Source organism: Aptenodytes patagonicus, chromosome 12, assembly GCF_965638725.1.
Source record: "Aptenodytes patagonicus chromosome 12, bAptPat1.pri.cur, whole genome shotgun sequence".
NCBI lineage: Eukaryota > Metazoa > Chordata > Aves > Sphenisciformes > Spheniscidae > Aptenodytes > Aptenodytes patagonicus.
In genome coordinates, this window is record NC_134960.1 from 6,690,077 (window position 1) to 6,714,600 (window position 24,524).

Genomic DNA, 24,524 nt, shown 5'->3' on the forward strand with positions numbered 1-24,524 from the left:
TAGGATTCTGATTCATTTATTGAGTACATGACAGATAAGACAGACAGTGTAAAATCACATGTATTATTTGTACTTTTAAAAAATTACAATAAATTACTGAATAATTAGTAAAAGCAGTTTTACTAACGGCTGCTCTCCAGTGATGCAGGACAGAGGAGGCAGTGAAATAAGAAATATGTACCAGCTGTGAATACATACAGAGAACATCACAAGGAGGAATTAACACTGAGTAGCACACCGAGTAGTGTTAAATGGGAACATCCAACCGTACGTGTCCTTCCCATCCTTTATATTCCAAATGCCAGCCAAAAGCTGTAGCAAACCTTGCCTTCAGTGCAGGGTCTGCTCTCGCCGAGCAGCATCATCTCTTACCCCGGCCCTGCAAGGCAGGTGCCTGCGTACTGAGATGAATTTATCTGTAGGAACAGCATTAATTCTCCTTCCTCGGAGCGCACACCCTACTACCAGAAGGCTAACTCTTAGTTTCTTCTGGTCTTAATTGATTTAAAAGAGCAGTCACTCAGTCGCCCAGTTATTTTGTCTCTAACTGGAAAGAGATCTAGTCTGTTGACGTTTCCCATAATGGGCTGATGGCAGAGGGCCACACTGCTTTGAATTCTTCCTCTTTAGGTATAAATGCCCTTTGATGCGTCGTAGTTTCTAAGAGCACATCCATTGCTAGACTCTTTGTACAGGAGATGTTCAGAAAGGACACACCGAGCAGCTGCAGGTGGCACAACGCTCCTGCACATCTTCCTGCCCCAAGCGTTTGTGAGGGCTGACTGATCAGAGTATTCTTAGGGGTCCTCCTAAAAATTGGACCCATCATTAGCTAGTAAAAATGGAGCATCAGCAAGAAACAATGACTGTTTTCTGTACCAACAGGGAAAGTCCAGCAGACCAGTGTGCCACTGCCCTGTAACACTGAGGCTGATTCACCCACTTCTAATTTAGGAACATATTTCCTCATTATAACCATCATGAGCCCATTGATTGACCTAATATTACTTCTGCACTGAAGTCAAGGAGCTTGTGGCTTCCTTCCCAGACCAACTAAAAACAACGGCTTTCAAAGAATTAGAAAAGCAAATGCTAGAAAACCAGGTTTGTCTGAAAACTCCTGAATGCTGAAGGAGAAAAAAAGGTGGTCATACACTATGAAAATGCCAAATCACATCTGAAAGAAACCTGCAGATCTGAGCAGTGGGGCACATTTGCATTATAGCTGCTGAGTCACAGAACAGCATTGAAGAACTTACAAGACTATTTATAGGTCAGGGTCCTATAGCACTTGACTACACTGCATTAGCGCTCGGATTGGCAGCCAGAGGTGAATGTGGTTTCAAGCCAGGCTGCATCTGCTGTGCAAGTTACCCAGGAACCTACAGCAAACGAGGGCAGGCAAGGAGCAGTTACTGTCTGAAATAAGACTTCATTAAAATAAAAGATAGCAAAGGGCAGACATGCATAATTTATGGTGGTAATTCTGTATGTCAGGGGCTATTAGGTTCTAATGGCTCTTGAGAATGTAAATCTAATTCTGTCAGCCACAGTAGCCAAAGAAGCACCTACACAAAACAGTCACTGTCAGAAGCCCCTTATCGATTGGAATCTATTGTAATTGTGTAGTTACTGGTCTCTGATTAAACAAAAAATTACCCCAAACACAAAATACCAAACCATCCTGCCATCTGCCACATTATCTCCCTGTTTTATCTCCCAAAGACAAATCCTGCTTTCTTGAGTTCACCCTGACACGGAGGAAAGTTCATAGTCGCTGGATGAACTGAACTGCCTCTCTACCTTCTTCTGATCTTTGATCTTTTGCAGAATGTTGACCTTTTTCTCAAAGTAGTTTACAAGGGCTGTTTCCGTCAGCATGGAAGCTAAGATCTGCTCAAAGGAGATAGACCAGTCAGTATCAACGGTACTACCATACCTGGCAGCTGAACTACTGCCTTCACAACCAACCAGGACTGTGTCATCTGCAATGTCTTCACACTGCAGGGAGCCTGTGCTGACCATGGAGTAGGAAGACATGGACATATCATCTTTGGTTTCATCATCTGATAGCAGCTGTAAAGGAGAGCCTTGTCCTTCCCCTGACACATCTCCTAGACTTTGGTTCTCCTGCTGTGTTTTTTCAGGCTGGGCATCTCCACAGGTTTTGTCCTCATGGTCAGCTTGGGGTTGCTGCTCCACTGCTGAATTCTGACTCTGTTCAGACGTTGGTGACTCCTCTTCACTCACAGGATCTTGGGTACTGTTTGCTTTCCAGTCCTCAGACTTCTTCATGGGCCTGCTGGAGAATTTTTTCCCAACCTCCCCAATTCGCAGAAGGAGACTGGCTACAGTGGCAATTGCATGGTACAGCTCTTGCTCCACCGGGTCCTCACTGAACATGTTGTAAAGGGTCTTGCATAACTCTATGAATTGTTCCTTTAAAAGACAAAGACCAAAAAAATCATACTTCAGGCTGAAAAAAGTTGACAGCGGCAGATCATAGAATCATAGAATATCTCAAGTTGGAAGGGACCCAATAAGGATCATTGAGTCCAACTCCCTGCTCCTCGCAGTACTACCTAAAACAAACCCATATGACTAAAACCTTCGTCCAGACGCTCCTTGAGATGAAGCAACAGGCACCATCTTCACTGACTCCTTGTTTATCTGCCTCCCCACCAAGTAAGTGGCAACTTATTATACTGATTCAGAACAGTCCAAAACAGGCAAAATCTCCTCTCTCTGCCGTAGCGGCTAAATTGAGACACAGCTAGCAATTTAATGGTGGTGGGCTTTTTTGCTGACAGATGAAGAGAGTAGTCACATATTCACACCTGAGAAAACCTAAAGTTTTACTTCTGTCCTGCTACTCTTCCGTGGTCAGCTTTTAAGCATTTCCAAACTGGTTTAAGTAGCACCCATCAAGGAAATTAGAGACAGAAAAGATCACACCAGTCATCAGACACTCTTTCCTGTAACCACATTCTTCGCTCTCCACAAAGCAGCTGTAACTTGAGGCGATGCAAAACCAAAAAAGCCAAACAAGTTTATATGACTGATAGCATATTTGAAACACACTGCTCTGGAGGGAAAACATAGATTGCAGATCTTACTGGAAAAATTGGTCTGGGAGGCAGAGAAAATCAAATATATTTGATTGTTGGAAACAAAGCAGTTTGTCCATGTCCACTGAGGAATTCGACACAAACGTGTGGAATTAGAGGCTTCTAAAGCTCACCAGACCAGAACAGCAGGGCAATCTACAGGCAAGGACTGAGTATGCTGACAAAATGGCTGCCCATACTGCTGAATTCCCCACTAAACCGTCAGTCATCTAACTGGAAACCTTCACATTCACTTCTTACCTGGCTCATTTTGGGGAGATCTTTAATGGTTTCTTTCTTGGACTCTTTTTCCTTGGCCCATATTCTCAGGTAGTATCTATAGTCCTGTGGACTGGTACCTTTCTCCTCTGCAAGGCAAGACCAGGCCACTACTGTCAGGTGGTTAATGGTTTCAGACTTAAAAAGTGAATGCTGTGCCAGCAAAAATCATGCTGGAAGCAGGTTTTATTGACAATTCAGGAAAGCATCTACCAGGATGGCTGCACTGCTTTCTGCTGGTTTATCTGATCCAGCTCAGTAGAGCACAACTTTTAACACTGCTGCATCAGCTTGACTTCTCATAAATTAACTCTATGAGCTGACAACTTACCAAATGTGATTTTACAAATGTTATGATCTTGGTATGTAAAAGAGTCAGAGCAGTAAGGCATAAGAGAGATTTATTTCCCGGTTCACATCCCACTCTACCTCTGTCCAAAAGGGACACTTTGAAAGGTCTCCTTGATACAGCAAAGGACAATGAACAGCTCATAATACGAGAGAGACAAGTCTAGAATGTGGTCTGTTTATGATGAAATTACCTTTTTCTGGACCGTTCTCATTTCTCCTTCCTTTATCTTCTGGGGTTTCTAAATAATTATGGAATTGTAAAAGAATGATTAATAGCTGATTTTCAGCAATACAAGACATGAAGAACATAAGACAACTCATATACAAATTAAAATCTTACAAGAATATATTTAATAGAAGTTAGATCTCACACTCCCACATCATGTTTGAAGGAGTGAACAGAACAGGATGGAAGCAAGAGGCTGCTGGGATGAACTGGATAAAAAGCCACACTGAAAAAGCGGGTTGAAGGGCTGAGGTAGAGGGCAGAACTCTTAAAAGAAAGGGTGAAACAGATATGAAAGACAGCTAAGCAATGTCATGGCTTAAAGACAAGGAAGTTCTGTTATCCAAAGCAAGATAATGAATGGAAAAAACCCAAACCACCACTGAGCACATATGTGACAAATATCTACGCTCACCATTATTCACTGACTGAACTGACACTCAATTTGCAGAGTCTTACTTCACAAACTTTGCTTCTGGTTCCTCACATTATCACTAGGCTTTACAGGAAGACTTTGCTCAACTCAGACTGTTAAGTTAGCCATCTAGCACCAAACAGCACAACTACTTACTCACTCACATCTTTTTTGAGCATTATTATATTTTGGTAAACATTTAGTACAAATGACATACTTTGACCTCCTATTTGACAATCCCTAAAATTGTATTTTAAGAAATACAGTAGATTAGTCTACTAACAGTTTTACAATTCAATGGCATGCATCCTTATTCCTTTAAATTAGAAGACTGTGGAGGAGGCACAGGTATCATCTACCCAGGCCAGCAAGCCTAGCACCCCCAACACTCTGCTCCGAGCGTATTTTCCCCCCACCAGTTTCTACGGCAAGAGAAACCCCACTGAAAGAAGACGGACAAAACCTATTTTGACCAAGGTTGAAACACAATAGGTAGAATATACTGAAAGGTATCTAGCACTTTATTCATAGTGGGAGTGTCATGAAAGAGGAGCAGCAGCAACAACTTCAGAGTATTTAAAATAGCACATTGGTGCTGGCAGACGATATCAGCATTATAGCCATGCTCAATGCATGCACATAATCCATGGACTGACCTTGAGACTCACAGTGCAGGCAGAAATCCAGCTCTGAGACAAAAGGAGATACTTGAGCAGCAGAAAAAGGGGTTGAGGGGACAATATCCCAGATAAAACAGAAGAAAAGGCCAGACAGACAGACACAGAGAAGGAAACAAAAACAAGAAGAGAGACAATGAGACTTGCATGAAAAAACCTAAATTATGATGGGAGACAGGGGCTGGTAAAAGCACACTGCTCCTCCTCAGCAGTGTGTAACTGTGCTTCAGAGGGGTCCTGCACGAAATGGGCGCTGAGCAGTTTAAGCTCCAAACTTCTTTCCCATCATGCAACAAAGACAGCGAACTCAAACACACTGGCAATCTTAACATACTGCCAACTGCAAGACCATGCTTTGCAAAAAATCACTATTCATAGCACATGGATTTGTGCTGCAACTCCTGCCTAAACTGGGAGGTAAAGGCAGCAGTGTTGTATTACCTTCTGTTGTAACATCCTCTGTGAAATAACTTGTGGCCTCCAAAGCGGACTCTGCCTCCTCTGGATTCAGAGCTGTATTTACAGAGAAGGAAATGTTAAGATCTCTAAGCTAATTGAACAGCATTATCACCCACTTCATTAGCAAAATTCATGAGGCATCTCTTTTCAATTGCATGTTAGAACAGACCATGCTCAACGGTAGTGATATATGAAAGCAATCACTCACCGGGAGGCAGATGCAGTTTGTAAAGTACTTTGAGTTTTTCAGTGAGGTCACCATGGTACATCCCACCTGCGAAGAAAAAAAAAAATGGTTAAGAAAATAGCAATTAGGATAAAGAATCACCCTCTGCTCACAGGCTCAAACCAGAATGAGTTCACATGCGATGAGGAAACGCTAACTGCACAAAGCCCTGTGCAGAAGCAGTAAAGAAATCTACAGCAAAACTGCATCTTGTTGGTTTGCCACCTATTGTTTCCCGAAACGGGAGGCTGCCTAGCAGCAAAAAGGCATCTTTTATTCTGTCTGAGGCTTCCTGTAAGGCTGTCACCCTCCCCTGATGATAGTGCAAACATCACTATCTCCTTTTAGTTCTCTACTTGGAAAAGGACAGAAACAATTTGTGCAATATTCCATCATCTCCAAAGCATCACTTACTCATCCCTGTCACAAACTCCTTGAAGTTAATGAGAGAATCCCTGTTCTCATCCAAAAGCCGGAACAAACGGCCTGCTAGCACAGGCGTATGTGCGCCACAGGACCAGGGGGTCAAACTGATGAACAGCTCTTTGAACTGCTCCATGTCTATGCGATACTGCTCCAGGTAGGGTAAACTCTGATCTCGGCGGGCAGCTGCAGCACGATTATTTCCCCAGTAACAGTTCATCAGATACTTTGCCTTCGGAGGGAAAGGATTAATAGGTCAGATTATACTACAGTACAACAATTCACAGGAATAGAGACTTTGTTATAGCTCAAGAATAGCACTGAGTAAGCAGAGAAGAGACATTTCAGGACACGCTGTTTATCTCCCCCATTATTCCTAGTGTTACTTCACTATAAAATAATATGAAATGAAGGAAGAGACAGGGATTTCACAAAAAGCACAAAGAATAATTTTAAGTGAAAAATACAAAAAACATTATTTCAGGTCTGAACAAAATGACACTCAGGCTTTACTGCAAAGGAACATGCAGGTTTTAGAACTAAGCCTCTCTTTCTGAGTCTGCAGCACAGTGCAACTGAGTTTGCACTCAGTTTGCAAAACTGATTGTCAATATTGACTTGCAAAACTCATTGTCAATACTTCTCAATACAGAAAATTGAGATACCACATATAAAGACCTTTGTAAACATGGGTGATAGAAATAAAATTAAATGAAACAATGAAAGTAGTAAAATTGTTGACCAAGGGGCTAATAACAAAAATGTCTGATACAAACTGGGACCTTATTATTAGGTAATTACTGGGAAGGAAAATTGTCTAGCTTTAGTAATTTCATCACAGTGTGACAAAGAGGTCAATTCAGTCACGAGGAAATAATCTAGAATCTGTTTTTTTCTCCAACAAGGTAGTTTAAACAGATAGCTGGGATTGTTGCCTCTGTTCAAAGTCTTACTGGACTTGGTAAATGCAGTTGGGTAATACCACTCTTTTAAAAATATATACATTGACAAATAGAGGCAAAGCACTTAAGTAATTTTGTCACAATTACAGAGCAAGTCAATGGCAAACTTGAGAAGAAAAATTGAGGTACAGTCAATCCTAGCTCCCTGTTCTAAGTGCTATGTCACATTCCTTTCCATTGATTCCACGATCTCTTTCTGAGTAAGTATCATTCAAATACTGTGAATGTGTTTTGGCCATCTTGCGGGGGGGGGGTGGGGGGCAAAATCAATCGGATAGTAATAGGGCCAGTCTCACTGGCACCATGTATAACCATGTAGAACAGAATGCCACATCTGTTTCTGATTGCTTTGATTCTTAATCCAACCTAAGACATTGCTTCCCTCTCAACTTATTTTGATATTTGTTCTCTCTGTGTCAGAACACGTTCTTCGTCACTCTAGCTTCTTACCTTGAACACTACATACAGCTCTTCTAGTTCTTCAATAGAGAAGCCAATGTCACTAGACACAGCTCGGACCTATAGTTAGGGAGAAAATATTGAGTGAACAATTTATTTCAAAGCTAGAGAAATTAAATATGAGTCACTGAAAAATCTGTGTAACATAGAAGAGAACAAGTGTAAGGAGATATGACACAAGACGGGAGGGAAAACAATCATTCTAATACCTCCCATTGCTATAGATTACAGGTCAGGAGGACAGTTTCTGGTCAAGCAGAAACTGCTGACATTTTGAGCAGCTAGAAAAAATTACTGCGCTTATTTCCTGTTTGTGCAGACCTGACTGTGCAGACTGTGTTGCCCCTCCCTCTTGTTTTTATCTTCGTATGTTTGACTCAGATGCATTGAGAAACAACAGTGAAAGAAACATGCGGATGAGGTTTCTTCACCTAGGACATAGGAGATAATTGCAGTAGATATGGATACTCCCCTTTGGCCATGAACCCTTCTGTAAAATTCCCTAATGTGCTAGCATACTCTCTAAATGGCCGGAAAATAATTATCTGCTAGCTAGCTTTTCTCAAAGATTCCAGGCAACCGGTAAAACACACAGCGCTAGGCAGTGGAGACTATTACAAGGCCTACAAGTCGTTTTTTATCTCCCTCCATGCCAAATATCTCATCCAATCGTGGCCCAGCACTTCAATCCATTTTATTAGATTAACTAGAACCATGTAAAGAAGAAAACTGAAAATCCATTATTCCAGCCAGTAAATCCATTTTTCACATGAACTGCAATTCTTTTAAGTCACTTAAAACTGGGTCTGCTACAGCGTGAACTTTCTAGATGCTTACAGCAAAACACATTCCATTAATACGCCGTTTGGTAGCTCATTCAATCTGGGAGTCACATACCACACTCTTCTTGGCTGTATCCTCCAGAGACTGGATCACTTTCAGCCTTTGTTTAAAACGCATTTGTTCAATGTCTTCTGCCTTCAAATTGCTAAATTTCTACAAGAAAGGAAGCAGACCAGGTCAACATCATCTCCTAAAGAAAGAACAACCCCTGTTCAATTACATGTTCTTTAACAAGTGTACTATCCCCTCAGAGATGATCTAAAACCCCTAGAAGCCTTTTACCAGCAGCGAAAAGATGAGAAAACACTTGAGCTCTATTCGCTATTCACCCATGTCCTGCAAGAGAAGTCATTCAGAATTCATGAGAAATCCAACATCAGAGGTTTCTAAAGAACAGCTGAAAAAGCATCTGTCAGGACTGACAGAAATACAGATCCTGTACTGTGGCAGAGACCAGAGAATAGACCAGTTGTCATTCCTTCCAGCCCTGTTTTTTAATAGGGCCCATATGAGATTCAGCTAGAAACACCAAAGTTAACGGGCTTTTCTATTGACTAGGTCAGACAAGTAAGATGAATTTGGTGACACTCTCTTATAAAAGAAACTGAGAACAGAGATGGCAGATTTGAAGAAACAAACAAAATACACAGCAAAATGATAGCTGCCTGACTGTAAGCAGCTGGAAGGGGACAGGATGAAGAACAGGAGATAAAAAGGGAAACGAATCCACAGTTACCACAGTGTAGCAGAGAACTGTCAAACATCAGTTCTCTCACCTGTGTTCTTTCCATCATTCAGATACAAATTTTTTACAAGTTTGTTCTCAGTATGAATAATGAGGTACACCTCCACCAGTGCAGAGGTATTTCAACAGCATTGCCACCATTCTCGGGTCACCTTCCTATTACTATAATGTGGATCCCAGAACAGGATTCCTGTGCCCATGAACTGGGATGCTTCCATGTTTCTGCAGTATACCTCACAATTTTTACCCTGAACTCCCCCCCGCAACTCCCTAGCACTGACAATCCTCGCATACAAGTAAGAACGGAGACTTTTTTGGCAAAGCAGGAGGAAATCTCTGGTCTGTAATTTTTACTTATTTGCAGTCTTTGTTTTAGTCTCCACTGGTGGTGGGGAGACTCTTTGTAATCCACAATAGCCAACAGTGCTCTTCTCATACCAAACAGGAGGATTAATGGCTTGGGCCTGCCCTCCTTGAGCACCTCAAGCTATGAACACTGTTCAAATTCAGGCTGCACAAAGTATAAAACTGGATGTTGGTAGAGAAAAATCTCTTGGGCAAAACATAAGCCAGAACCTTACCTCATAGGATGTTTTGATGAGTTCAAAGATGTCGATTTCAAGTGGCGGGTCATCTCCACTTGTCAATAAGGCGTGCAAGTGGGGAATAGGGGGAGAGACGCTCTGTCTGTTAACTACGTTGTCCAAATATCTGTGGGGAAAAAACAGAACAGATGCAAGACTCCAGGATTAGTGTCCAGGAAAAGTAGTAATATCCTAAACTCATCATTCCCAACTTCTTTGTATCATTAATCTAAACATGTAGGAAAATTTAATTTTTCCCAGCTAACCTGCAATGCTACCCTCAACGTATCTGAAGTAAAGTCAATTTTCACCCTATTTTTGGGGTATCTACACTTTTTAAAGTGGGCTTCAAGTAGTAAGATGAAGAACTTGCTGCACGTAGAAGAGACTCACATTTCAAACACGAAAATCTTACATTTATTACACTTGGGAGATAATCTGCTTGATAAAGTTTTATGTTTCTAGAATGCAATTGCTGCCAGGACCTGTTCTTAATAGTTGATCAGAATTCTTCTGTGAATTTTGGATAAACAACCCTTCAGAGTTCAAATTCAAACCGAGAAGCAGGAGTGCATTATGCTGCAAAGCAAACAATTCCAGAAATATGGGATTCCTCCATACTTGAGCCAAAAATTAATTTCAGCTGTTGTACCGTTACTATTCAGTTATAAATAAGAACAATGAATGGTACCTGCCCAGAATAGTCATGGCTTCACCTTCATCACAGCACTGTAACAACTTCTCCATGTTCGCATCAAGTATGGCCAATGACACCTGCAAGATAAACTTGATTCCCTCATAGAAAAAACAGTCGACAATGACCACGGCACTCTCAAAGGGCATGACACTGAGAAAGAGAGTGAGAAACCAGGAAAGGGATATGGTGGAAATCACTCCCAGGTCCTGCATCTTTTCTGACAGCTGTGGAAGATACTCTCGTGTAAGTTCTTCAAAGATGCCTTGGTCCACCAATGCACCTGGGAAAACAAACAAAAACAATGGTAGAACTCAAATTGGTGGTATCATGGTACTATATCCAAGCTAATCAATTATTAAACAAAATAGCATAAGTTCACTTTAATTTCATATAAGCCTCTTAACATCAGAACTAAAATTAACACATTTATTTAGATTTGTTCCCTGTTCTCAGTAAAAACAACATAGATAGAGACTATTCCTACATTGCAGAGCATGCAGAAACAGAAATCTCTCACTGATCTATGCGTTTTCCCTGAAAGGAGGATTTACATCAAACTATACTCTTTTATACAGACCAACTTTAAAAGCCCATGAAGCGGTGCTTTCACGAACCTTTCCTGGGAGCCTATTCCAAAGATTTAATACATCATTCAGATGGGTAAAAGAATAACACAGTAATTTTCTTCTAGATATGTCTCCTTACTGCTAATGGCCCCTCCTGCTACCAATTTTTAGTGACTTCATCTTTCTTGTTACTACAAGGTAGTACTACTACCTTGGTAGCCTGTAGCGTCTCTTCCTACGTCTCCATCACACACCTGCAACTTTAAAGGGAACAGGGTTGTGCTTCATCATCTTTAAAATCCATCACATTTCACAGAATCATAGAATCATTAAGGTTGGAAAAGACCTCTAAGATCATCGAGTCCAACCGTCAACCCAACACCACCATGTCCACTAAACCATGTCCCTAAGCACCTCATCTACATGTCTTTTAAATACCTCCAGGGATGGGGACTCCACCACTTCCCTGGGCAGCCTGGTCCAATGTTTAACCACTCTTTCGGTAAAGAAATTTTTCCTCATGTCCAATCTAAACCTCCCCTGGCACAACTTGAGGCCGTTTCCTCTCGTCCTATCGCTTGTTACTTGGGAGAAGAGACCGACCCCCACCTCGCTACAACCTCCTTTCAGGGAGTTGTAGAGCGCGATGAGGTCTCCCCTCAGCCTCCTTTTCTCCAGGCTAAACATCCCCAGTTCCCTCAGCTGCTCCTCAGAAGACTTGTTCTCCAGACCCCTCACCAGTCTCATTGCCCTTCTCTGGACACGCCCCAGCACCTCAACGTCCTTCTTGTAGTGAAGCCCAAAACTGAACACAGTATTCGAGGTGCGGCCTCACCAGTGCCAAGTACAGGGGCACGATCACTTCCCTACTCCTGCTGGCCACACTATTGCTGATACAGGCCAGGATGCCATTGGCCTTCTTGGCCGCCTGGGCACGCTGCCGGCTCATGTTCAGCCGGCTGTCGACCAACACCCCCAGGTCCTTTTCCACCAGGCAGCTTTCCAGCCACTCTTCCCCAAGCCTGTAGCGCTGCATGGGGTTGTTGTGGCCGAAGTGCAGGACCCGGCCCTTGGCCTCGTTGAATCTCATACAGTTGGCCTTGGCCCATCGATCCAGCCTGTCCAGGTCCCTCTGCAGAGCCTTCCTACCCTCGAGCAGATCAACACTCCCGCCCAACTTGGTGTCATCTGCAAACTTACTGAGGGTGCACTCAATGCTCTCATCCAGATCATTGATAAAGATACTGAACAAGACCGGCCCCAAAACTGAGCCCTGGGGAACACCACTCGTGACCGGCCGCCAGCTGGATTTAACTCCATTCACCACAACTCTCTGGGCCCGGCCGTCCAGCCAGTTTTTTACCCAGCGCAGAGTACACCTGTCTAAGACAACATTTAATTCATTCTGAACAACAAAATGTTCCTGAAAGATGCTGGTGCAACTGTAGCTGAAAAGCCAGGCTCCAGGATGAATTTGACAAAGACTCACCCACTACTCTTGTGTTGTAGTAATCTGGCAACATCCGCTCACATAAAGCCACTAGGAGCCAGAAAGCCTCTTCCTCATTGCAGTATAGCAACAGTACTGACGTAACAATGTTCATGGCCTACGAGCCGGCAGAGTTAAATATGCAGATACAGGAGAGAAACATGAAGATGTTCATGAAAGCTCTGTCAATACAGACCAGCTAAACTTAAAAAGCATGAGTACAGCAAAACTGTCACTGAGAGTCACATCTATTTCCAGCTTTTACTGGTATCTGAGTCAATAGATGACCTTGAGCCAATTTACCTTCCTGTTTCAGTTCCTCTGTTTGTGAGGCAGCAAACAATATAACTACTTTTTGTCAAGCACTTTCGTTAATCAATGTGACCAAGTATAATTTTCAAAGTTTTCATAAAAAGCTTTGTAACGATTTGGTCATAACAGAACAACATAACGAGAACCTCTAATACCACAGCAATGCACAAAATGAATCTGCATTTCCACTGAGTTGTTTCACAAACCAGCAACTGGCTTCGTTTTCAATATACTGCCCATGTGCATCATCACTTATTTGATTTAATTGCTCTTTTTAACGAAACCAGAAGATGTTTTTGCTGAATTAGAGAAAGCTCTAGCAGGAAAACTAGTAAAAGACTCTGTCATTACGCCTAACAGAAATGTGCAAAGCCTATTTAAATGCTGTATCCAAAGGACAGTTAAGATAGTAGGAAAGAAGTGGTAATGTTGCAACTCTCACACCACCACAGGGACAGCATGAAGGAAAAATTTGAAACTGAACAAAAAACTGCAGAAAAAGTCCAAGTCAATCATGGTCACCATGTAGGACTAACAAGCCTAAGACTTCTTTCTTACCTGACAGTACCCAATTGTTGGATTTCTGAATGCATAAGCTGTTAAGACTCTCCGGAGGGCAGCAATTCCCAACTCATTCTGGAAGGCAGGATGTTCTGGCATAGAACGGTGCAGATCTCTCTCAATTTCCTCTGTAGCAAGATTGTACTTTCCCATTGACTTTTCCACAAGATCTGCATAGTAACCAGGATGAGTCACCATCTCATTCCAAGCCCCTGTAATGACAAACAAATACTGCTTCACCTCTTGAGCTTTGGAATACAGATTTTACGCCCACGGTTTCAGAGAAGAGGCAGCCAGGAAGCACTATATGAACTCATCAACTATAAATAGATATGAAAATATAGTTACAAACTCATTGTTAAATCATCATGTTAGAGTCTAGGTCCCAACCCTGAAACGCAAAGGAGGCCAAAGAGCTACTACGCTCATAAAGAAAGTCATCTCAGGAATGCGATCACTGCATTTTTGGCAAAAACACCATGAAGTATCATTCAGGTGGAGTTAACTTGTGATTGATTTCTTCTGAAATGAGCTAAGATTTATACCTTTTCCTTTGAGACGTGCAGAAAGCTTATTCCTGCTAGCTGTCAAAGTATCCAGCACAAACTCCTACCTGAGAAAAGGAGCCACAGCTCTCCACGAAGATTCTCTGGGATTCCTTTTTGCACCAGCTCCCTAGTCTTGGCAGTGCGATACATACACATCCCTCGCCCATATTCAAAGAAATGAATGTTCCAAGACTCTTCCTTCATCTTCTCCTTTGCCTTCACAGGAACAAATATGGCCTTTTTAGGAGATTAATGCATTTTTATGTTTGTAGGACAGGTGATTTCTGGGTATACTCAGGCCTACACTTCACAAGAGAAATGCATTGTGACATTTAAAGCCTTTCTTCTTCCTGCTGAACAAAAGGGTGTATGCTAATCTACACTGTTCTGAATCAGTTCTGACCTTGCTTAAAGTCAAGTCTTTACAACGCTAACATGGGCTGTGCAATGACATTACACCTTGCAAGTCTCTACATAAATGCAAGCAGAACCATAGTCTAAGACAATTAACTACCAACCAGAGATACCAGTTCTCTGCTTTCTTGATCTGAAGAAGAGTAGTTCTTCACAGACATGAATTTACATCCCAGAAGCACAGTAACACTAATTTCTCAGCCTCCAGTCAAATATCTCGGGTATCTTAGTACTGATAAAGTAAGCTGATGGTCAGGTTACATCTATGCGGCACTATCATTGTAACAGACACAGCAGTGATACTGCAGGACTGACCAGGGATAAAATGCATTTTCAGAGTCTTAGAGCAAGACAGGATATTTGCAACCTACTGCAAACTATTTAGAGTTAATTGTTTTAAGTTAAAATATTATTTACCCCTTTGGGTCCCAAGAGCTCCTCGGAATTTCTTCTGAAGAGTTTGAGTAGTCCCTGTGAGGCTGTTGGTACTTCCCCAGCACAGAAGTTGACAGGTCGATTGCTGAGAGCAGATGTGGGGCTAACTGCAAGTGGGCTGCTGGAAGGCAACTCTGGAACCTCCTGAACAACAGAACATAAAGCATCTGAGCTCAGGCAGCCTCCCTCCTCTGCTAATTGTCTAACAAAGAGACACCATTTGCTGGTAGAGCACTGTTAACACACTGTAAGGAGCATTACGCTGAAAAGTTGACAAATGCTCCTCCCAGCTATTTCCTTAGTACCTCGCAACCAGGATCAGCCAAATTCCACTTCCATTCCCTGTCGCTGCCGCATGGTTTCTTGGATGGCGTTCTCTGCAAGAAGTCAGAGATTCTCTGTACCAAGAAATCTCGGTCTTTCAGATTCGCAAAGAAGAAGGTCATTTTACATTTAGTGCTGATGGACAGAGGGCTGGGCAAGACACTGGAGCTATCTGCTTTCTCAACTATTGTCACCTAGAAGACAAAGACAAGGGCCATTTGGATCTAGCAGATTCTCCATTATCTATAAAGCACCGCACAAAAGCTAGAAGCACACAGAAGTCAAGAAAGGCCTGTAGTCTTAATATACAACTAAGAAATTCCCACCTCCCTGAGAGGAATGATGAGATGACAGGCCTCCTCTGCCTTGCTGGCAAAACAGATGTAATTGTTGGAAACAAACATCTGGCCAGGAATATGCATCTTGTTGAATGGTGTCCACAAGGTACAGTCTGTATGTCCATCCAGCCATTCATCCTTGGGCAACCGGAAAGTGGCACGGTAGCACTCATTTTTGGCTCGAGCATCCAAGTCCCTGGGGAAAAGTAAAGAGTAGTCCCCAGAGGTTTTTTCTCACCTGAAAAACCCACTCAAACACTAACGTTAAGTGTTCATTCCAATCACAACCTTCAGACTGTGCTGTGTATTCTTAGTATTCATTTCTCTAACTGAGATGCCACCCCTTATCTGACTCCTCTTTCAGCCTTCAGACATGCTTCACTGACAAGGTATGTCCTGCAATGCAAGATAAAATATGCAAGTGCATCTGCGGAACTTAAATGTTACATCAGATCAGATTCTGAAACTGTAGAGAACAGTCCTCAGCGGGAGGATTTATTACAATACAAATGTATATTCCTTTTTATAAATCTTCAACTTCAGACAAAGGGGCTGATGTAATTTTATTCTTTCAAACGTTTGGTTTTTTTTTTTTTAAAGTGAGATTTTCAACAGTTTCTAGTTGAAAATTCCTTCTGACAGTGCCTAGTCATGCATGAGAAAGACATGAGAGTGTGTATGAATTCTGTACTGATTTGGGATGGGAAAAAAAAAGAATAGGCAGAGGGCTAATGACTGAAGTAAGTGATGCAGCCCCTAGAGTGAGAAAACCCCAGCGGCACCTGGGAGCTACACAGTAATGCAGATTTATTATTACAATCCCCTGTTATCTATCTTCTCTTCTCACTGCTGGAAACATATACCTTTTTAATGCAGAGATGTTCTTAAGAGGCTTCCTGGGCTTTGGGAGGGATTTGTCCTGCAGGAAGCTCTCATTATCCAACAGCTGCCGCATAGCAATGTTAGCCAACTGCTCCATCAGCTTGAATGTCTCGTTGATGTTGAGAAACATGGAAAAATAAAGTTCACTGTCCCTTGTGCTTACTTTAATGCACTCAGGGAACAGCAGCGTAGCATTTTTTTCTAGCTGAGTTACATCCACCCACTGGATCACCAGTGTCACTGGTAAAAAAAAGTTTTAAAAAACCTACTATTACAACTCGAGGCAAAACAACAAACAAACAAATTAAACTCAAGCAGCAAGTAAGCTCTCAGTGTAGCAGCATTCTTCCCCTCTTACACATGGACAATTCTTTTCTTCGTACTTTTACTGGGTTCTCCAAAGATACTTGGAAATAATCTTTGGGATTAACTAGACTAGAAATAATGCAGTTCCAAAAGGACTATCTCCCATCCAATAAATGTTTTCAACTACAATTACTCAAGTTTTCATTCATTCTTTACAGCAAATTAGCTTTGGACTCAGGAGTTCAAACTTTGTAAATACTGGGTCCTGGCAGTGGTTCCAAATAAAACTCACCAAGGTAAAAATATTGCTTGGTTCTCTAATCCAGTTGAAGTAAAACTTCAGGTGTACTTGTACAACTTGAGAAACGTTTTGAAAAATGACTCAGGCATTCAGTCTAAATATCACTGAAGTGCCTATGAGTGCAAGGACTGATCTATGTGTTGAGCTAGAGCTCAAAGGATTCCTAAAAGGAAAAAATCTTGTCAGCTTAAAAAAAATTTCACACAAAAGATCAATTGCATCAAAAAGATCATGGGATACGGCAGAAAAACAACCAGCAGGCTTATAACTCACCCTCTTTGCCCAGCAGGAAGGAGTAGAAACAGAGGTGATTGACGGTGAGGTACAGCCAACCCTGCCTGGGTACACGCCCCTTCCAATAGCTGCAGGAATAGTAATTGACCAACTTCTCCACCTCTGGCATCCCAAACTGCTTCCGCATCTTCAGTTCAGCCTCTTTGAATTTACCTGGATCCTCTTCACTCTGGGGCTGCTCATTCTTGTTCTCTTCAGCAATAATTCCCTGAAAGGACATGGGAGGAGAGAGAGAAGAAATGGAAGGGAACATGCCTGCTGACAGACATAATATACAGCAAAAGGTCACAGCAGCAATCAAATAACGACACAGCAGTTATCATTTCTCCTGTCACGTTAGAGAAATAGTAAAGACATGTAGACAGAGCAGATAGTCGGGGAGTCTATGATCTGGGATCTACTCCTGAACACGCGCAGCAAGCATTCATGTTTAATGTTTGACTGAGTTTCTCAAGGCTGGCCTGGTAACACTTTGAACACCCTGCAGGAGAACTGAAGTCTATTTTCACTTGCAAACATGCTGCTTCAACAGGAAGAGGATCATCTGCCAGGAAGGGCAGAACTCCGCACTCTGTCAGATCTTGACTGGCCAGAAGGAAAAACAAATGACCACAATCTCTCTCACACACAGACACACACAGAGAAAATACAAAGAATCTGACTGGAGTACTGGAAAAGACTCAAATTGCTGCTGTTGAATAAACAACTCTATTTATAAGTTTCTACTCTGGAGAATTTGCGGGCTGGGAATCTGAAGTGTGTTAACTGCACAACAAGCAGAGACACCTGTCTGACTCAGAAGTCAGTGAAGTTGGGGCGCAGTTCCTTTACAACCTAGATGCCTTTTAGACCATCGTGGCAGGGCAAATACATTGCTTGCAAACTAGAATTCTCTCTCCCATATTTGTTGCTAGATGAACCCTCGTTAAATATTCTCTCTGCATCAAAGGTATAATCGGCAAGGATTTTAAAGAGGTATTATGTTTTAATTAGTAGGAGCATCCTAAGCAGGCTGTTCCTTGAGATCTACTGCTCATAACCTTTCCCCCCCCAATACATTTGTCCAGTGTTATGACTGTAACACGATGCTCATAATACTGTATGCATTCCATGACAATTCCAAATGTATGTATGTCTGAAAAGGGAGCAGAGAGAAGTTTTGCAACGGAGCTCTTGCTCCCTCCCAAGGGTAAAAAATTCTTTAAACCCCCTCCCCATTCTTTCTCAGGATCTGGAAGTCCTTCAGGGAAACATGTCGCTTACATGTATCTTGCCCTTGACAAAGGTGGTGATATCTTCTTCGTTATCAAAGATGGACAGAGTCTGCAGTAAGTTATTCTCCAGCCATTCCCAATGCTTTGTGATCTCTTTACGAGATGATCCTAATTGAAGGAGTGAAAGATGATGGGAAGAGCAAAGAAAAAAGAAATTAGAACAAGGCCTTTTTTCCTTAAGCCAAGTTCACAGCAGGAAACTAATCATTACCAAGCAGTGATCAGGACAAATCAAACACACCAACTGTATACATGTTAAGGATATTTTATGTACACCAACATTATGTTTCTAAGGAAATGTCTCCACTGCCACCAAGGATAATCAGCACACTACCAATATAGATCATCCTATTTGCTAGTGCACACTAAACACAGCTTTTTTCCCAGACAAAAAGCATTCTTATGTTCCAGAGAAGTACCCTTTTAATTCCTGGTATTCAAGAATAAAAATAATGAACTTTCAGAAGAACCTTGAAATTTCAGAACAACTGAAATTTTTACACCTACAAAGAGGTTCCATTTTCCATGGGGCAATGGTCAGCAGAGAGCGTATAATTCCAAAACAAAAAGCAATCAAAATATTCACATATCAGAAAGTTATTTGCTTTCTTAAATAAAAATGTCTCAGCAAAACTTATTTCAGTTAGTTGTCTTTAACCATAAGTCCACAAGAGTTCACAAAGGATAAGCTTCACTGTGTAACCAATTTAAAGACCTTTCCTATAGAAAGTTGCCTTAGTTAGTTGCCATTAATTATTTCAAAGATTTGTGTTTACTAAAAGATTTCTTCCTCTCTATCAACAGCTATCACTATATTCTCTTGTAGACAGAAAAAAAATGCAGAAATAAAAAAGCAATTAATCTTTTTTTAACAAGATAAGAAACATCATTAAATGCAGACAAAAAGAAATCTGTTTAAATGCAAATCAAAGATGTTTTTAAGTTTCTCTTTGCCAAATTCCAGTAAATTTATCTTCTGAAGTTTCATACAAAAGCAGTGGGATATCTAAAAATGTTAACAGCGTGACTCCCACTACTCGATTTCTCTGCGAGTACATTAGACCCCTCCATGTGGTTAATGATGGAAAAGAAGAAAGCAGCAGACAACACAAGCAGTTCCCTAAAGCTATTGCTCTACCTGATTTTCTTTTTTAAAAGGCAGCTTCAGCAATTAAATAGTCTTCACATATTTGTAGTTGGATACCTAACCACAAAACCCAACACCAGCTAATCTGTGGTTTCATAAGCAAAAATAACTCCAGGACCTGAAACCAAAAACTAGAAGCAAGTAAGCTGTCTTGTCTCAAAGGAGTGCAGGGCTATGAATTTGAGTTTGTGTGTACAGCCCAATGGTTTAGAGAACAAATATTTTTTCTTTTGCCTCTGTGTATAAGTTTACTTGACATCTATCCTAGCCCTCTGACAATGTTTTTAAAGCATAAATGATTTTGAGTAATACGAAATGGCTTATTTTAAGAGCACAGAATTATCAATTATAGGATGCTTTGGTTGTGGAAAAAACCCACAGGTCCAGCAACAATAGCAGGGGAATAAAGTCTGTGTTCTGTTTTGTTTCATGAGCTGCATCTCTCACCAAGTGACAGCAGACAAATTGCTAAAATAAGCCAGGCCTCAATAATTGACGCCTTTCTAAGAACAACATTAGAATGACATAGATGAAGGAGTAAAATTCTGGAATTCCTACAAAGAGAGTTGTAAGACCAAAGTGCTGAAAGGCCAAAGCTGCATGCATGACCAGAATGCTGCCCACTAGTATTTACGCATGATAAACTGTAAATAAAATGTATGCATTTTTCAACTAGGGAGCCATATACATTTTATAACTTTAAGTGGATGCCAGTACTCTTACTTTGACAGTAAAATGAGAACCAGGTATGATTAAAAAAATACCTTGGATGAAGACAATGTATTTATTCCAGTATAATAATTTATCGAACTCCATTCAGTTGTTATATAGCCCATCTCATTTTACCATGCTGCATTACTTAAAAGTAACCGAGATATAAAGGATATCAACTAAACACTCCTGAAATTGTACAAAAATAACACACTCATTGAGTGTCAAGGTACTGTAAAATTTCAGATTTGCACCATATGTGGCCACTAAATATTCTGCTTTTTTCTATGCAGTCTCTGGCCTGCCATTTTGTTTTCTGTCTTTCTTCCTCTCTGCCTCCTCAAAAGGCAAAGTGAGTTTCTGTGAAACACAGCAACTTCTAAACCTCTCTTCTGAAGAATTTAAGTAGCTCTGCAAGGGAGAATATTGTCTTGGTTGCCTGGGGAGAAGATGGGAACAGGGAAAACAAGACATTCACATCTGTGGGCTTAGCAAATGATTACTTCATGCTCAGCTTTTACGTCTCAACCACAAAATGAGAAGTGAAGATTCTTATTATAAACAAAGTCAGCCTAACAGATATGTCTGAAGGTATTTTCTCTTTAGCAACCAGTAGGACCTAAAGCCTTAATCAATGTTCACCACCAGATCTTAGAAGGTTGTACCATGATATTCTAATACAGCAGTTACATTTCTCAGGTAAAAGAGGCCAAGGATTCTTGATGTTTTAAAAAAATACCATTGTAATATATTATACAGAGATAGTATATCTAAATATCTATTACAGGCCAGAAATAGCAGCAAAAAATAAACTGGATCAAGACAGTAAAGAGATTCCCCAAAGAGTGTTTGGCACCTTGAATGACCTTACATGTTCCTATCTTGTACCGTGTTCCTGGTAAGCAGGTTTTGGCACAACACTCACCATCCCACCGCAATCTTATCATCACGGTTTTATTCTCTGAACAATTTCACTATGACCTTGCAAACAGATACACCTTGGAAGAAAGAAAATTCGTAACATCTGCAGAAAGGGAAGCTTTTACAGAGCCTTAAGTTCCTAAACTACAGTTTAAACAACACTGAGAATTTTCTTCATTTCTGGCATCTTCCACTACCCAACCAGAAGCTCTAGAAAGTTTCTTGAGCAGTACTCCTTTGTGGGATAACTGATCATCTGAACCAAACAGATAATAGAGTAACACAAATCCAGCCCCTGACAAGAGTCACATCAATACATACCGCACGCCACTGCCCAATACACTTGAGAGTCCTGAGTCTGGTGCAGAATACGGTATGGGGCAACTCTGGCACTGGAATCCAAAACCACGTCTAATGTTCCCACAAGAAGACCTAGGAGGCAAAGAGAGAGAAATTAAAACAATGTAATACCAAAACCAAGAATTGGGTTAAGTAAAAATACAGGATCAACACTACAGAAAAATACCGATGTTCATATCATGTACGCTGTGATGGAAGAGCAACAGCACTTGGTCGAGAAAATGAAGGCATACATCCAGTCACTGCAAGCAAATTACCTATGAACCAACTACAGCCAGTCCCACTGGTAGTGGATAAAGTTTAGATGGAAATTAAATGTCTACTAAACCTCATTATAATCCTCCACCTTCCTAGGAGAGTTTTCTAATAAAAGTGAAATGTATTTTCCTCTGTGGAGTTTCTGTTGCTAATAGTGATTTTTAAGCCTACTAAACTAAAGCACAGAAGAGTTTTCAACGCTGTATCTTTCAGCATCACCTATGCAAACAGTAAGTAAGACAACTCATCCAAAATGGAATCGAATAGCTCTAGAAAAACTGGTACTCACAGGTTTCAGTGATGTTTCTAGAAGTACTTCAATTAAACAAAGAAAGAAGACAGAGAATCAAAATTTGGTAATACAGAAATTAAAATATTTTTATATGATGTTAAATAAAAAAGCAGGCACTTCCAGAATAAATGCTGACAGCCACCAGACTTTGTAAAGCAAATCCATTTATTTCAATTAAATCTATTTACTAGATAAATCAAGTATCTAAGATGATACTTTGCTTTGTTATTCTAGATAATGTACTACGAGCATCTTTAATGCAAATTAATTTTGCAACATCCTCATGATTAGAAGTTTTCTAACATTAGAACTTGGAGAGGGAGCACGGTTGCTCCTCTGGATCGCTATTTGGGAGGCCCAGGCTCAATTCCCTATAGTTTGGGTAAGTGTGAGCAAACTGTACTCATCCATATCTCATTCATTATCATGCAACATGCTACCTCCTCCCCTTCACCTCTCTTGGCTATCCAAGTAAGTAATAGATTAGGAATATACCACTGATCATACTTCAAGAGAAACGCCATCCATAGCAAGCTCATCTGGTAATCCTTAAAACAAACACGTATGTATCCAGCACCGCAGGATCTCAGTTTTGGCTACAGGTTTCTTGTGTACAGTTTTAGGCAGAATACGGATTAAAAAGTCATTTTGAATGTGTCAAATATTGACATATGGACCGGTAACAAGACATGTTTAACAACTTGAGTACAACAGCAACTTAAACACCTTCCCAGCTTGGCTGAATGTCTACGTTCTAACTCTAAAATGTCAACTTGCAGTTGTACAGCTCCTTAAGGAGGACACGTGGCTTTTAACACGTAGGAGCTCTGAAGAAGACTCTCTCATTGAGCTAAACTAGCTCAAGAAGTAAACTGGCTCAAAGCTTCAACCATGTAAGAACAGATCCATTTAAATGTTTCCAGAATAGCACCAGGTGTCATTTCTTCTTGTGAAAACCTGGGAAATTCCAGATACAATTATATGCCCACATGCAAAATTATACAAGTAAGTTATGTTACATAAAACAGAGTAATTCAAAATAATTTTGAACATTGTGAGAAGATGAAATATGCTAAGGATGTTTATCAGCTGCGTCATTTCTGTAGTTAGTATATTTGGTTAACAGGGCTAATACATGAAACTGGTTGTGCATAACTCACAAACGTAAAAAGCACATTTTTGTTACTCATTAACCATGTAAGCATTTTGCACATAAATGGAGCGTTTTAAAAGCGAGGGGATTTTTTGTTATTGTTAACATTGTGCCTTGGTCACAGTAACATTATTTTAACGGTTTCTGTCACCAAACATGGCTATCGGGCATACGCACACAGGGGTAGTTTTCATTGGGCTGCACCCACACAACTTCACCCCCGGCCCAAGCACAGCACAATTGTCATACAGGTATTAATTAAAAACTATGTCTCGCTTTCATCCTCTAAATCTTGAAAAACCACACCAAAAAAAGAAGATACAAAGAAAACGCCTCAATCATTCAAGGCGACGCGAGTATAACAAAGAAGCCATTTCTGACAAGGGAAGAAGCTCATCCCAGCCACCCGTTACAGCGATTTGTCCCCCCTGTGCGGCAGCACCGCTCGGGGAGGCCTGACCACAGACACCCCCCACCGCCCCCGCAGCGCCAGGCGCTGCACAGACCCAGCCGGGAGGCAGCAGGCACGGCCCACAGCTCCCACGAACCGCGGGGGCAAGCGGGCGCCTGCCAGGCGGGCGGAGGGACGGGGCACGGCGCGGAGGCGTCTGCGGGTGCCGCAGGCAGCGGCCGCCGCTCGCCGTCAGCTCCCACCGCGGCCGAGGGCGTCCCAGCGGCTGGGCGCTGACGGCGGGGGCTCTCCGGGGGTTACACGCAGCGAGGAGAAGCGAGGGGAAGGACGGAACGGGCTCACCCCAGCCGGCGGGGCCTGCGTGCCCCCCCCCGCCCCCGGATACCCCCAGCCCCGCAGCAGCCGCCGTACCGAGGCGGGCAGCTCCCGCCCCGCCCTGATGGGACCCGCGACGCGGTCCTGGGGCGGCCCCTCAGCCCCCCACCCCGAGCCGGGTCGGGCCCTGCGGGGACACGGCAGCGGGACAGGAGTCCCCCTGCCCGCGCAGCGCCGGCCCCGAAGCGGCCGGGCCGGGCCGGGCCGGAGCCTCCCCTCAGCCCCGCCGCGCCTCACCCGTGAGGCCGCCCCCTTTGCCGTGTCCCCGCCGGCGCTGGAGCAAGAAGAAGGGGTTGGCCCGCTCCGTGACCCACAGCGCGCCGGCCAGCAGCACCTCCTCGGGCCCCAGCCACATCGTGGCGGGGCCGCCGCGGCGGAGCGGCTCGGCGGGGCTGGGC

At 42.2% G+C, this 24,524-nt stretch overlaps 1 protein-coding gene across 2 annotated transcripts; it reads right to left on the reverse strand.

Annotated features, from left to right (window-relative positions):
• On the reverse strand, positions 1-24,524 carry TBC1D9B (TBC1 domain family member 9B). Of its 2 annotated transcripts, XM_076350476.1 has the most exons (22): positions 24,364-24,524; positions 21,598-21,708; positions 18,487-18,605; positions 17,203-17,431; positions 16,304-16,562; positions 15,429-15,636; positions 15,084-15,296; positions 14,761-14,922; positions 13,995-14,145; positions 13,379-13,593; positions 12,509-12,626; positions 10,448-10,733; positions 9,754-9,883; positions 8,482-8,580; positions 7,576-7,644; positions 6,155-6,395; positions 5,723-5,788; positions 5,497-5,568; positions 5,035-5,085; positions 3,929-3,976; positions 3,369-3,475; positions 1-2,439 (listed from the first exon to the last, which is right to left on the reverse strand). In XM_076350476.1, the coding sequence occupies exons 1-22, from the start codon at positions 24,479-24,481 to the stop codon at positions 1,747-1,749; spliced, it is 3,765 nt and encodes a 1,254-aa protein (XP_076206591.1). In that variant the 5' UTR covers positions 24,482-24,524; the 3' UTR covers positions 1-1,746. The 2 variants fall into 2 exon arrangements, with proteins under 2 accessions (XP_076206591.1, XP_076206592.1); XM_076350477.1 differs by lacking the exon at positions 5,035-5,085.